Source organism: Lepisma saccharinum, chromosome 3 (genome assembly GCF_977018435.1).
Source record: "Lepisma saccharinum chromosome 3, izLepSacc3.1, whole genome shotgun sequence".
NCBI lineage: Eukaryota > Metazoa > Arthropoda > Insecta > Zygentoma > Lepismatidae > Lepisma > Lepisma saccharinum.
In genome coordinates this window covers 101,381,794-101,395,223 of record NC_139231.1, presented here as the reverse complement: position 1 = coordinate 101,395,223, position 13,430 = coordinate 101,381,794, and the positions used below count along the sequence as shown (strand labels likewise).

The following is a 13,430-nucleotide window of genomic DNA, read 5'->3' as shown; positions in this document are numbered from 1 at the left end:
GATTCCAGAAAAGATAAATACCGTGCGTCCATTTCGATCAGCAGCCGAGAGATTGGGAGAAGCGTGGCGGGCGGCGCTGACGGAGGTGCCGACATTTGCGGCCTGTAATGCCCGCATATTTTTATGGACATATGCAGACATTTATATAAATATTGCAAAACTAGCACTAACCTGTGTTATAAGAGTTGTTCAAAGTTATGTCCACCTACATTCACACATTCCTGGCATCGTTTGATGAAATTTTGATTCACACGCAAAAGTTCTTCTTCCGTAATTCTTCCTAGTTCTGCCCTTATATTGTCTTTTAGTTCGTCGATGCTATGAGGGTTATTTCGGTAGACTCTATTTTTCAAGGTTCCCCACAAATAATAGTCACATACGGTAAGATCTGGCGAACGTGAAGGCCATAAACCTCTTGAAATTATTCTGTCATCAAACACCTCCCTTATAGCGTCCAAAGAATCAGCGGCGGTATGGGCTGTGGCCGAATCTTGTTGAAAATACCCATATTGTCTCTCATTATCTGATAACAACTGAAAAAACGGCGCGAGTATTTGTGTGCGGTACCTCTCTGAATTTATTGTGTCTTCAAAAATATAGGCCCTATTATTCTTTTGGCACTTACAGCACACCACACACCAATTTTTGCATCGTGTAACGGAACTTCGTGTATTATTCGGGGATTTTCAGTGCTCCAGTATCTATTGTTCTGTGAACAAACATGACCACGCAAGTGAAACCATGCCTCATCCGAAAAAATTATTAACTGTGGATCAACAATACCATCTACAATATTCTGCAAAACCCAATTACAGAAATTTACTCTACTTACGTTGTCAGGGGGCCGTAATTCTTGCACTATAGAAACTCTGTACGGTTTTAATTTTAGTAGCTTAGTGGCTGTATGTGCTGATGATTTTGACACGCCCATCTCCTGTGAAACACGGCGTAGAGGTTTGTTTGGAGAACGTTCTAACGCTGCACCAATTTCATCGAGTTTTGCTTCGGTTAGAATCCGTCGTTTTTGCTTAGGTGTTTTAAAATTTAACGATCCAGTTTCTCGTAATTTAAGGACAAGACGTCTAACCGTATCTCTATGTGGAGGTGAAACGCCTGGGAATTTCTGTACAAATTGCCTACACACGTCTCGACACGAGTCTGTTTTCACGTAAGTGTCATACATAAAAATTCTTTGTTCTAACGTGAACCTTGCGGCTGGCATTCCAATCGTCTGACTGACACAACACACATACACACTGCAATAACACAAACAAGTAACGGCAAGTAACCAAGAATAACACTCTTACGCACAGTACGAAATTAACACGCTCTTGGTTTACATCTGCCTGCCACTATATTCACAGCTCTGTAGTCGCGAAGGAACAAAAAACTTGAGCTAGGAGATTTCGGATTGCAAGGAAGCTCACGAACACCATTAGCTTTTAACGGTTCGTCTGCAGCGTAATCTTGATACAGTGTTGCATATTCGAAACCTCCAAATGATCCCCATCGACACAAAACTCTTTCAAGGATATAAACTTAAGCAGGACGTTACTGGTCAAAACTCTGATTAAAATGTTTTACAGAGTATTATCTGTAGCTCTTAATATAATTTCTAAAGCGTATTTATTTGTGTATATAAGGGTGGAACTTGGAAGAATTACAGAAGAACTTTTGCGTGTTATAACACAGGTTAGTGCTCATTTTGCAAGATGTCCACAAAAATAAGCGGGCATTACAGGCCTCAAATGTCGGCATCTCCGTCAGCGCCGCCCGCTACGTTTCTCCCGATCTCTCGACTGCAGATCGAAATGGACGCACTGTATTACTTGCAACTGAATCCATGGATTTAATAGTAATTTAATGCCCAGACTTATCACCAATTGATTTTCATGTGCTCCTACATCTGAAATTATTCCTTTCTGGTCTGCGGTTCCATGATGACAATGAGGTCATAGAAATGATTATTACTACATGGTCTGCATCACATGTAGCATAATTATATTATGAATGGATACATAAACTGGTGTCCCGCTATGACAAATGACTCAACTACGGTGGTAACTATGTCAGAAAGTAGTGTATAGAATTGTATATCAAATGGCAAAATAAAAACTTTGTAAATATACTCTTGTTTCTTACCTAATAGCCCATCATAACTTACTTTCTCAATAACCTTTGCATTAAATTCAAAATACACCTACCTGACCTACACCTGGTGTATGTCTTTCACCCACAAGTGTTATGAGTAAACCAAGAAATTCTTCTACTAGGCTAATTGGTTGTCTGATGCTGTCCTCCTCTGGATTCTGAAATGCAAATAAATAAATAGAAATCATACTTGTACACTCTGTAGTTGCTTATACAATAAAATACTTGTTAAAAACACTAAAAACACACAAACAGCACAATAAAAAACACTTTAGCAGTTCTCCTGAGCTTTCCATTCCATTTCAGAAGGAATCATCATCAGGACTGGTCGAGAAGTGACGGAAGGGACGCGGTTGAAGTTCTGCGCCAGTGATAAAATACATTAGACTTATATGATGTAAAGTTGTAACGTTGATATCAAAGTTTGAAATGCTGAGGACAGAGGTCAGGATGTACAACATATGTATGTCCTGGAAAACAGTTAATGTAATGTGGATATTTGAAAATAGTTTTGTCATTTTACACAAATCAGAGTATGATCCTTTCTGGGATACGTAATTCGGAATGTTACACAAGCAATTTTTTTCCATTTGTGAATTTCCAAAATACTATCTAACAGACAATAAGAGTAAAACAAATGAAACATTGGCACAAGTAACATATCCACTTAGAAGTACGAAATAAAAGAGACTAACCTCTACAGTGTGGATTTTTACCTATTTGCCTTTTGTACTTCTTTGCAGTAAAACACAAGCTTTAATGTTTAAATTCATTTCATGTTGTTTCAAGCTAGATAATACATTTTTATAGTACCTATAAATGCATTTTCCTCCACTTATTACCACTATAATTTGATCCATTGGTACTCTATACACTGTACAAGGAAATATTTTATCTTATGCCTGTTCAACAATTTCATGTAAGCACCATTCATCATTACTGAAATGATTTGCAAAAAGTAACAGGCAAGCAATACAAAAATAAGATAAAACACAATAGAAAACAAAAAAATTAAGTCAATAAACTCGCTCAGAAAATTAATAAGAAGTTCATGTTTTGAACCCTATTTTGGTGATTTTTAAAACAATTTTATAGTGCCTTTTTAAATATATTTTTTTGTAATTTTTGGTGCTTGTATTTACAAGTGTTTGTGATTACAACTCCACAGAATAAAAATTTCATCATAAGGTTAAAATAGGTATTAATGTATAAAATGAATACCTTCAACGTATTGATTTCGAATTCAGCATGTGCCCAATTCATCAAGTTGAACTTGTTAAGCACATGAATGAGAAATTCATTGCTCTCGATAAGGGCCGCACCAAGTTGCAGGAGGGTGATGTCCCTGTCCATCATTTCTGTGCGGCATTTGACATTATGATAGAAATACAGCTGATTGAGCAGTGAATAGCCATTACGTCTCCACATACCAGCATGTACCTGCAAAATAAAGGAAATACTTTTAATTGTAACTCCACTATCAATCACAGTGTGGTCTGCAGTCTACTGAGAAAATTTACAAACCTCAGTCAGCTATTTATAATCTCGACACTTCTAATCTGTTCTTACCCTTTTCCATTTTATTTGACAATAACATACTGGACTTTTTATGATCATTTACAGTGAAACTCTGATTTTTACATAATCACATATTTTTGGTAAATAAAAAAGCAAAATTTCTGTACAAAAAAAAAAGTAAAAAAAAAGTAAAGTGCTCCCCTGTGCATAGCACCACGCCATGAAGGCATATAGGGGGTGTGGGGGTAACGCCCCACACTTTCTTGATCCGGTCGTGAGTGGGGGTGATGTGATCAGCACCACGCCCCTGACCGCCTTTACCCCCCAGGGTTTCCCCAAGGTACCCATGTTATTCGACGCTGGGTGGGCACCGGGGCCGCTTCCACCATTAGAAAAGTTCCCGGATTTGAACCGGCCGGGGATCGAACCCGGGACCTTTAGCATGGTAGTCAGACGCGTTACCGACTGAGCCACCGTGACCAAAATTTCTGTACAAAAACAGCATCAATTTCAGGTTCAAAAGCGGTATGTAGAAATGACATATCGGTTTGAAAATTGTGAATATAATCCTAAATTTGATTTAAAAACTGCACTTATTACACAAAATAAACATATCCCTTCTAATAGTACATTTACGTATAAAGAGTCCATTTTTGCTTCTCAAATATACAGCAAAATTTGTCAATTTTCAGTGAATTGCATAACTTGCAGGATAATTCAAACTTCAGAAAATGTCACGTCAGTAAATAAACTCTAAATTTTGTGTTTAAGAGTCTATTTCGCATTTTGCAGTTCATTTTGCATTATTTCGTGACAAAACAGGGTTGAAAAATGCACCTCTCACCATTCAGAAACATGAAAAAATTAACATTACAATGTATTATTTCATATTTCGTGTTTTTTGTCAAAAACCAAATATGCACGCCTCTAATAATCCCATATTATACACACTTAGCTGTTCTGGTCCCAACAACTGCATCTTAGCCATATGGTTAGAACTCTTTGCCTTTTGGAGTGTAAATATATACATATATTTACAATAGGGCTGCAAATACCGATACCCTGACCAATTCCAACAGATGCCAATGCTGATGCTTATATAATGCCAATTTTAAATAACAGGCTAGTTACAGAGTCGTTACAAATCATCACATCACATTCTATTAATGACAATAAATAACTCCCAAATTATTCTCATGTAGCATTAAAGCACTTTAAAAATGTTTTGCAGAGGATGAAAAAAAAGGCAGAAGAAGTTTTTGAAATGTTGTAAGCCTGTTGCAGATACACAAAAAATAGGCAGATTATTGTAAGTGTCCCTGCTTCAATTTCATGTAAACAACATTCTTGTAATTTGGGTTAACCTGAATTGGGAGAAAAAATACGTAAAAATATATACAAATACAGATACAGGAAAACTTCGTTAATACGAAGTTCAAGGGACCAAAAAATGTCAACTTCGTATTAAACGACTTCGAGTTATCCAAACTTTTCAAGATGGCGCCTGTTTTCAGGTGTAAATAAAGTAGAGTATAAATTACCCCCACAAAGGATGTTTTATACTTGGTGGTAGCTCAGAAAATAAGCTTTATATGTACTATATAATAATAATGTACGTTTTAAAGAAAGTGTAAAAAATCTTACACAAAATGAGAACACGGAGCTTAACGCGGACACAAAGATTCCAAGGAGACTGTTAACACCATTTATCCTGCCTAGCTATACAACCGGTTATGCACGGGATGCATGTCCTAGCAAAAAGTCTTATAAAAACGGTATTTTCTTTTAATTGTGCAAAGTCGTTGCTCTTCCCCGAAATTCGTACAATTTTAGTTCATATGAAACCCGTTTGCACGAGAGACCTACGAAAAGGAAAACAATCTCGTTTATTGCAAGAAGTGAAACTCGGAAGAATCTTGACAGTAGTCACACTGGCGCGAGCAAGAGACGGGAGATAATCGGACAGAATGAATATTGGATTTAACATTGTCCGTTACAGGATTAACTAGTAAGAGAAGATTCTCTTGGGAGAGAACACAACCTTTCCCTGGCACAAAACAAAACAAAAAAATCGGGGCTGTAAATTTCGTTCTGGTTTGGCTGTTTAAAACACATCGTAAAAAAGTCACATATTCTTTGCTTCAGTTAACTTCATATTCACCCCCCCCCCTCCCCCTTTGCAGGGATCAGTTCAAACTCTTCCTCAACTTGCATTGTAATCCACTCTGAAAAAGTAAACACACAACGTGCGATCTGTTTGCACCGAATGTGTATCCTAGGACACATTAAACAGTGCTGCACTCGATAATCACTCTGGTTTGGATCCCACTTTAAACTGTATATTTAGTTCCGCTTAGCTCATCAGCATAAAAAGAACTAAAAACAAGCTTTACGAAACTTGCGTATTTTCAGATTAATCGACAATTTATTGTAGGTTTCAGGAGTATTCTGGAGATCAAACACTCGCTCCGCCAAAACTTTTCCTCTCGTATTCCTACATTGAGCATTGCGGTTTTTTTTTTTAACAGCAGCACGCTAATGGTTCTGAAGAAAAGCGGGGATTATATGGCTTTGCAAGATTCAAAACAATAAAGCTTATTCCTTCGCACTGGATGAGTCATTGCAGTTATCGGCAAGCGAGAGCTTTCCAGACGCTAGACTAAACACTGGCGCCAGCTGCAGCATAAACACAATGAGACCGGCTGGAAGTTAGAGCAGCAGGTGGCAGAAGGGAAATCTTGTCGAAGACAGAACTTTTATCAGCAAATTATCACATTACCATGCACACTAGTGGCGGATAATGAGCTGTTGTAGGAGAAGGAAGGGGGTCACATTTATTGTACTTATCATGCAGTTTTTGTTCGTTTTAAAGAAGGTATTCAGAACTGTTTGCTTTTTTTTAGACGCCAAAGGAAAGGAGCCCGTGTGTGCACACGAGCAAGAAAATCGTGGCCGAAACAATTAGCAACGGGACACCCCCCCCCCCTTTCCGTTTGCTGATAGATAAAGGGGAGAAGTCACTCAGACAACAAAACACTTCTTTTGGCAAATTTTATGACCGGCACAGTTGGGAAACGTATGAAGCGGGAATCTGGAGTTGCAACATACGTAAGATCGACGTCAACTTTTGCGGGAAACCTAGGTGACAACGCACTAAGCGGGTTGACGATCTTTAGTTTGCCTATACGGCTTTGATTATCTGTAACAGTTTCCCTTTTTTTAATGAAGTTCTACAGGGCACAAAGAACACGCTTTTAATGAAAGTGGTTACCGGAAGTTGTAGGCTACCAGGCCAAAAGTTGCTTGCTCACAGGAAATTGCTGTATCTTGAGCTCAGAGCTAGACAGATGGGTGAGACTTCCAGGCGTCACGCATCTTGTATTTTGGAACATTCGTGCGACCTTATCTCGCATTTCTTATCTAGCACTGGTGAATATTTCCAAGGTGGTGCATTCAGCGGGGAAAGAGCTTGACCTGCCATGCACATTGACAAGAATGTCAATGTCCAGCGGGCATTTCGGGCTGCTTCCCTCGAGTTGTCAGCAGCTCTTAGGATAAGGAAACATGTCAAGGTCAAGTTAAAATAACATCCAAGCTCTCTTCACATTCGATCTTCTCTTGTCGACTTACGCAGGTGTCTACTTCGAATTAAGCAAAACCAGTTTTGTGGAAGGGTCTTGTAAAGAACTTCGTATTAAAAATTATCCGTATTTCGATTTATCCGTACTGAAATACATTATAAATCCTATCTTATCGGCTGGGGAATGGGAAGAACTTCGGATTAAAGGGTACTTCGTATTAACCAATATCGCATTACGAGATTTTCCTGTATATATATAATAATGGTCATTTGGCCGGCTCTGTTTATGCTCTGCTGTCCATTATTCTCAGTCATTTGCAATGAAAACAAGTTGCTGCAGTGTCAGTATCAGCCAGCAGTTACACAAAAGGCTTACACAGAAGGGTAGGAATCTACAACGCTCCCTCCATACAGCGACATTCATCCCTTTCCCAAGAACTCCAGAATCAGCCCAGCATGATGATAATATCGATTTTGAAAATTACCATGTTCTTACCCCACAAGTTTGCGAGCAAGAATTGACAACAAATGGTTTATTTCATTTCCACATAGCGTTGATCAGCCGGCAGTTACATGCCTTCAATGTCATGTTTGGGTGCAGCACTTAAGTCCTGCCTTTGATCTTGTCATCTGCCACCCACCTACGTGGAACTTCCTGTGTCGCAAGGAAGGATGAATTAACCTTTTGAAAAGGACAAATCTTGACAAACGAGTTGTTACTCTTGGCTGCTCTTCTAGCCACTCCAGATCATTGGCATCGGCTAAGCCCTAACTTACATTTATATATGGAAATTATAATAAAACTCTTACCTGTGCTATCATCACTTGTGTTCTTAATACAGGCTCAATTATTTGCTCTGGTGTAGGTTTAGTTTTGATTTGAAATTCTGGGCTATCAAAGGACATGCCGAACTTCTCCAAATGCAAATGTAGCCCTGCCAGCACACGGGACAACGGAAGGTGGACAGAAACTGGCTGTGACGAAACGTCATAGCCCAGGCATGCCACGGAATGGTCCGCCAGCTCTCTCACTACTCCACCACGCTGCATATCAGGGCAAGGATTGTCATATAACTTTTTCAGAGTGGAACTGAAAAACAGAAACACTAACTTCAGTACACATTGGCACACTTTGCACGAACTGAAGTGGTGGGAAACATTTGAGGGAAAGAAATTGCAGACTATTCTGTGGTGCTATAACATGCTAATGACTAAGTATTAAGTGTTAACCTGAACTTACTATTCAAGAGAATAAAGTTTATTCACATTGTTCAAAATAAATGAATAAAAAGAAATTACTGAAATACTTCTATACATAATATCAAGAAACTGATCAAGAAAAAAAAATTGAATTTATTTTAATCCCAAAATACTGACAGGTGCAAAAAGCACTTAATTTTCCTCGACTTTTCAAGATTTTGGATGCACTTCCAAAATTTCCTAACTTTTCCATGACTTACACTGATTTCTCTGACATTTCTAGGATATTAAAGTCAGTAGGAAACCTGTTAAACTGTGCATTGAGTGTTGTAGACCAAGACTTAAAACTTTGTCATATCAAAGCTCATGGTTCAGAAAAAAAATTGTAGGTAAAAAATACATCAATTTTCTACAGTGTGAAATATTTTCAAATGGTATTTACACCCCCATGTTAGACGAGCAATGGTTTGTGTAATCAAAAGTTGATACTCACCGATAAGCTTTAATCAACACTACCCTATCTGTTCCACACCATTCCAAAGCCAGTGTTATTACGCATGCCAACTTGATGTGTAAATTAAATGCAGACTCCCATTCTGGCTCATATTCCATGTGTTGACCGACTTGACGAACAACAGCATCCATACCCTGAAAAATGTGTAACAATGTAATTTACATGAGTTTGTAACAAAGTTATACATGTACCCTTATTTATGAAAACTGACAGTTCCCTCAATGTGCATTTAGAGAACTGAATTATACCAAATATTTTTCATGACACAAGCACGTGTGTTTTCTACACTATTTTATTGGTTTTTCTAGTACATATTTACCTAGTCTGGCCATAAATACTGTTACAAACTTTCGGCTTGAACTGTACATCCAGTAGTGAGGCTCATGAACCATGCTTGTGCTGAAGTTCACTCCTGACCATTGTGTGTTCAGCTGTGAAAGAGCAACCATGTATCTTCTTGTGCTTAGCATGGAGTGGGGCGAATATGAAAACAGACTAGCCGTAATTGCTCTGTATATGGTTGGGAAGTCACTCACTGAGATTTTCCAGCCCCTAAAAATCCCAAAGATCAGCAAAAGGTTTGTGTATCAGACAATCCAGAGATCACTGAGACTGGTAGCATGAAAGACCACCCAAGAGTTGGTCAACTTCACACCCTATGAACAGCGGCAACTGTTAAAGCAGTGGTGGCTCGCATCCGTCGAAATCCCATCCTCAAGCAAGTGATAATGGCACAGGAGCTGAACATTTCAAAACAATCAATGTTCAGGGTACTTAATGAAGACCTTGGAATTGGAGCTTACCGGTGGAGTACTGCAAATTTCCTGATGCCACAAGTGAAGATGCAGAGAGGGGACTGAAATCAAGACTGCTTCTGCAGTGGTTGCCAATCGGTATTGCAGGATTGTCTTCACTGATAAGAAATTGTTCACCACTGAATAAAGTTTTAACTGCCAAAATGAAAGGATGTATGCTTCAAACTCTCGAGAAGTTTGTGAGAGAGTTCCCAAAAACAAGAGATGCCACTAGCCCTCCTCAGTCATGGTTTGGTGGGGAGGGGGGGGGGGGTGATCTATGAGAGTTCCACCAGGCCTTGTTTTTGAGAAAAGGGCTTCAAAGCCATGCGAAAGTATACGTAAAAAGTGTCCTGGACCTTGTCATGACACTGTTGAACCAAACAATGTTTCACAATGAATCCTGGATGTTCAAGAAATATTTTGACCCAGCTCATAAGGCAAGGATGATGCGACTGACTGGAGACAGGAGTGTACTCGATTTCATCTCCACTTTTGATTGGCCATATGATAGCCACGATCTCAGTACCTTGGACTACAAACTGTGCTCAGAAATAGAGGGGATTGTCTGCAAGAAGAGGCACCCTATAATTGAAATTTAAAAGTGCTCCTTGATAGCAGCACGGGCAGACTTTCCCAACAAGACCATCCATGCTGCAATACATGCCTGGCCAGGGAGACTTGAGCCTGTGTGACAGCAAAAAGTGGACATTTTGAAAACTGATTGGTGCTATTTGTGTGTAATATATGTAAGTGTAACAGACTGAAAGAACATTTAAAAATCTGAAACCATATTCAATTTATTCACAAAATAGTGTGTAACAGTATTTATAGCCAGACTAGGTATATTTATCACAATATTTCCACCATTTTCAAACAGCTTCATCAGGTTAGTTGACATGTACATGAGTCATAAACAAGTTTTCACAAATATGCTATAATTTTTAATATTGCTACTTCTGATTTTTAACTGTACAATCATGCACACACACACACACATACCTGCATGAAAGCCAAGAGATTCAATAGAAGGGAGAATCCATGAAGAAAACCTTTCCGCAAAGGATCGGTCCATGTTTCAGGTTTGGCACTTAAAAGGTACCTCAGGTCGAACAAAATACACTGAGCACGTTTGAAAGTTCCATGTGGCACATTACGTTCGAACTCTAATTTACCATCTGAAAAAGTAAAAAAAGATAACAGCCTCTAAGTTATAATCTGTCATTTATCAGAATTTAGCAACAATAATATTTATTATTGATTGCAAATACCTAAGAAGCTTGATAATATGATAAAAGTATCCACCAGTGAAACAGAAAGTAAAATCCGCGTGATATTAATATGTCTGACAAATTTACAATTCATGATGGGTTAAAACAAGGCATTACTCTTTAATTTTGCCTTAGAATACACTGTTAGGAAGGTAAAAGAAACTAACGAAGGACTAAAATTAAACGATGTGACTCAGCTGTTAGCATTTGCAGATGATGTAGACTTACTGGGGGATGATGTAAATACAATTAAGAATAATGCTAAAATACTTTTCAGAGCAGCTAAAATTGAAAATAAAATAAAAAAGTCTTAACAAAATGTTTCTTTATCATTATCAGAGAATATCCAGACATTCATATACCTTTTCAAGCCACCTAATATTATAATAACAGGAAGAACATAAGAAATGTAAGTAGTGCTGGCCAGATACTGATACATCGATACCAGAAAGTATCTGTTGTAATTTAGTCACTGATACTTTTCGACAGTTTGAGAATCTCATCTAGTCTGTTAGAATTCCATGCAAAACTTTCGCAATCTAAATATTCTGGAAATCATGAAAAATACATAATTTTGATTATTTTAACAACAATAATTTGGGGAGAAATGTACTTTATGATCAAAGAATTATCTCATGTGGAATTATGAATACTTTCAAGCAAAACTGGTAGACTGCTGTCATAATTCAGACTCTGAAAAGTGTTCTCTTCGTAAATAAATTCTAAATGTTTAAGAGTTTATTTGCATTCTGCACTTGGTTTTGCATCATTTTGTGACAAAACATGGTCGAAAAATATGCTTCTTACTTTTCAAAAACTCGTGAACACTGCAGTGCATAATCTCATATTTTGTGTATCTGTCCAGAACGAAATATGACCGTCCTTTACTAAAATCAAAAACTGAGCATACCCGAGTGCTGGACTCACGATCTCGTTACCTACAGCCTGATTCAATTCCTGGCATGGGTATGGATGATTCTTTGCGAGTATCCTTACATCAATTTGAACTACACCATTAATCCTCATCATCACAATTAACCCAAAGTGGCAGGAAGGCAATGTTAAATAAGAGGTAAATACAAATGCAAAAATCACATGCAAGTAACAATAAACATATCCCTCTTACCATCATTGCATTTTCTGCTGCACTCCGATATGAAGGTATGAAGCAAAATAGCGAGCACTTCATCCTGAGCAATCAGATAGTGGGCTAAGGTAGGAACAGTGAATATCTGTACAGAGAGCGAAGCTATGGAAAATGAATGGTCATGGTCGTCCGTGATGAAGTCCTTCAATATATTTCCATAATGCTTAGTAAACACCTTGAAAGAGAATATCAAATTAATAATAAGAGATAGACAAAATGTAAGTTATTTATTATAACAGTAAAAAAGTTAAAAGTCTAAAACTGTTTCTACCTGAGGTAAAAAAAATATATAAATTAAATGTTAATGTATAGTACTGCTTGAGGCTGAGGTTGTACACTGGGACAAAGTTACATGGGCATCACAGATTTAACACTGTGAATTCATCATAATTATGCACCTTGTCGGGATAAAACTGTAAATATACATCGCAAAACTAAACTAAATTTTGTGGTGCAACAACCTTTTAACTAATTTCTATCTGAACTTGCTACTACTCCTTTTCAGGTAGGTTACGGAACTCCCACCAGTGATCAAATCTGGGACTGCTCATTTCAAAGACAAAATGATAGCCATTTGTATTATAATATTAACAAAATAAAATGAATGCGCATTTACTTACTTTTGCAAAGGCCTTTTTGCTATCGTATTCCATTAGCATACCTGCTATGAATAATCTATGCCAATGACTTCGAGCAGATTTCCATAAATGAGTATCACGTAGGAGAATGCCTTCCAAGATGGAGGCATCTGGAGATTGTGTCTGTGAGTAAAATAAATTTTTTAGTCAATTCTTATAAATTAGGATAGACCAATATAGAATTATTACCAATAACAATAAAGTACTGATGAAAAATCTACAGATATGATACTTGATATAATTTTTTTAAATTGTCTGTTACCACAAGAGGCATTTTGTGGTTCACTAAACTGATATTATACTAATCAAAACAGAACTTAAAAAATGACCTTACTTTTTTCATTAATTTATGTAATCACAACATTGATGAGATTTACTTTTGAAGCAGTGAAAGATGCACATGGAACAATTAGGTATTAAAAATCAGAGAATATTAATACCTTCATATTGATAACAATAACAATAATGGCAGAAAATTATGCAATCAATTACCAATTATTTATACCAAAAAAAAGGAAATGGTAACATGATCAGTACTTTTTCTGATCAAGTGACTTACTAATATACCTTTATTAATCTGTGCCAATAACATATCTATCCCCTATTATACATATTTT

General features: G+C 37.5%; 1 protein-coding gene across 1 annotated transcript in view; it reads right to left on the bottom strand.

Moving 5' to 3' along the window:
* Ubr1 (Ubr1 ubiquitin ligase) overlaps window positions 1-13,430 on the bottom strand; it is a 134,732-nt gene that overhangs the window by 95,485 nt on the left and 25,817 nt on the right. The window contains exons 6-12 of the mRNA XM_083119047.1: window positions 12,796-12,936; window positions 12,155-12,350; window positions 10,760-10,935; window positions 8,943-9,097; window positions 8,060-8,339; window positions 3,373-3,591; window positions 2,205-2,309 (exon numbers count right to left, since the gene is read on the bottom strand). Of these exons, the coding sequence (XP_082975173.1) occupies window positions 2,205-2,309; window positions 3,373-3,591; window positions 8,060-8,339; window positions 8,943-9,097; window positions 10,760-10,935; window positions 12,155-12,350; window positions 12,796-12,936 (1,272 nt within the window). The remainder of the gene's footprint in view (window positions 1-2,204; window positions 2,310-3,372; window positions 3,592-8,059; window positions 8,340-8,942; window positions 9,098-10,759; window positions 10,936-12,154; window positions 12,351-12,795; window positions 12,937-13,430) is intronic.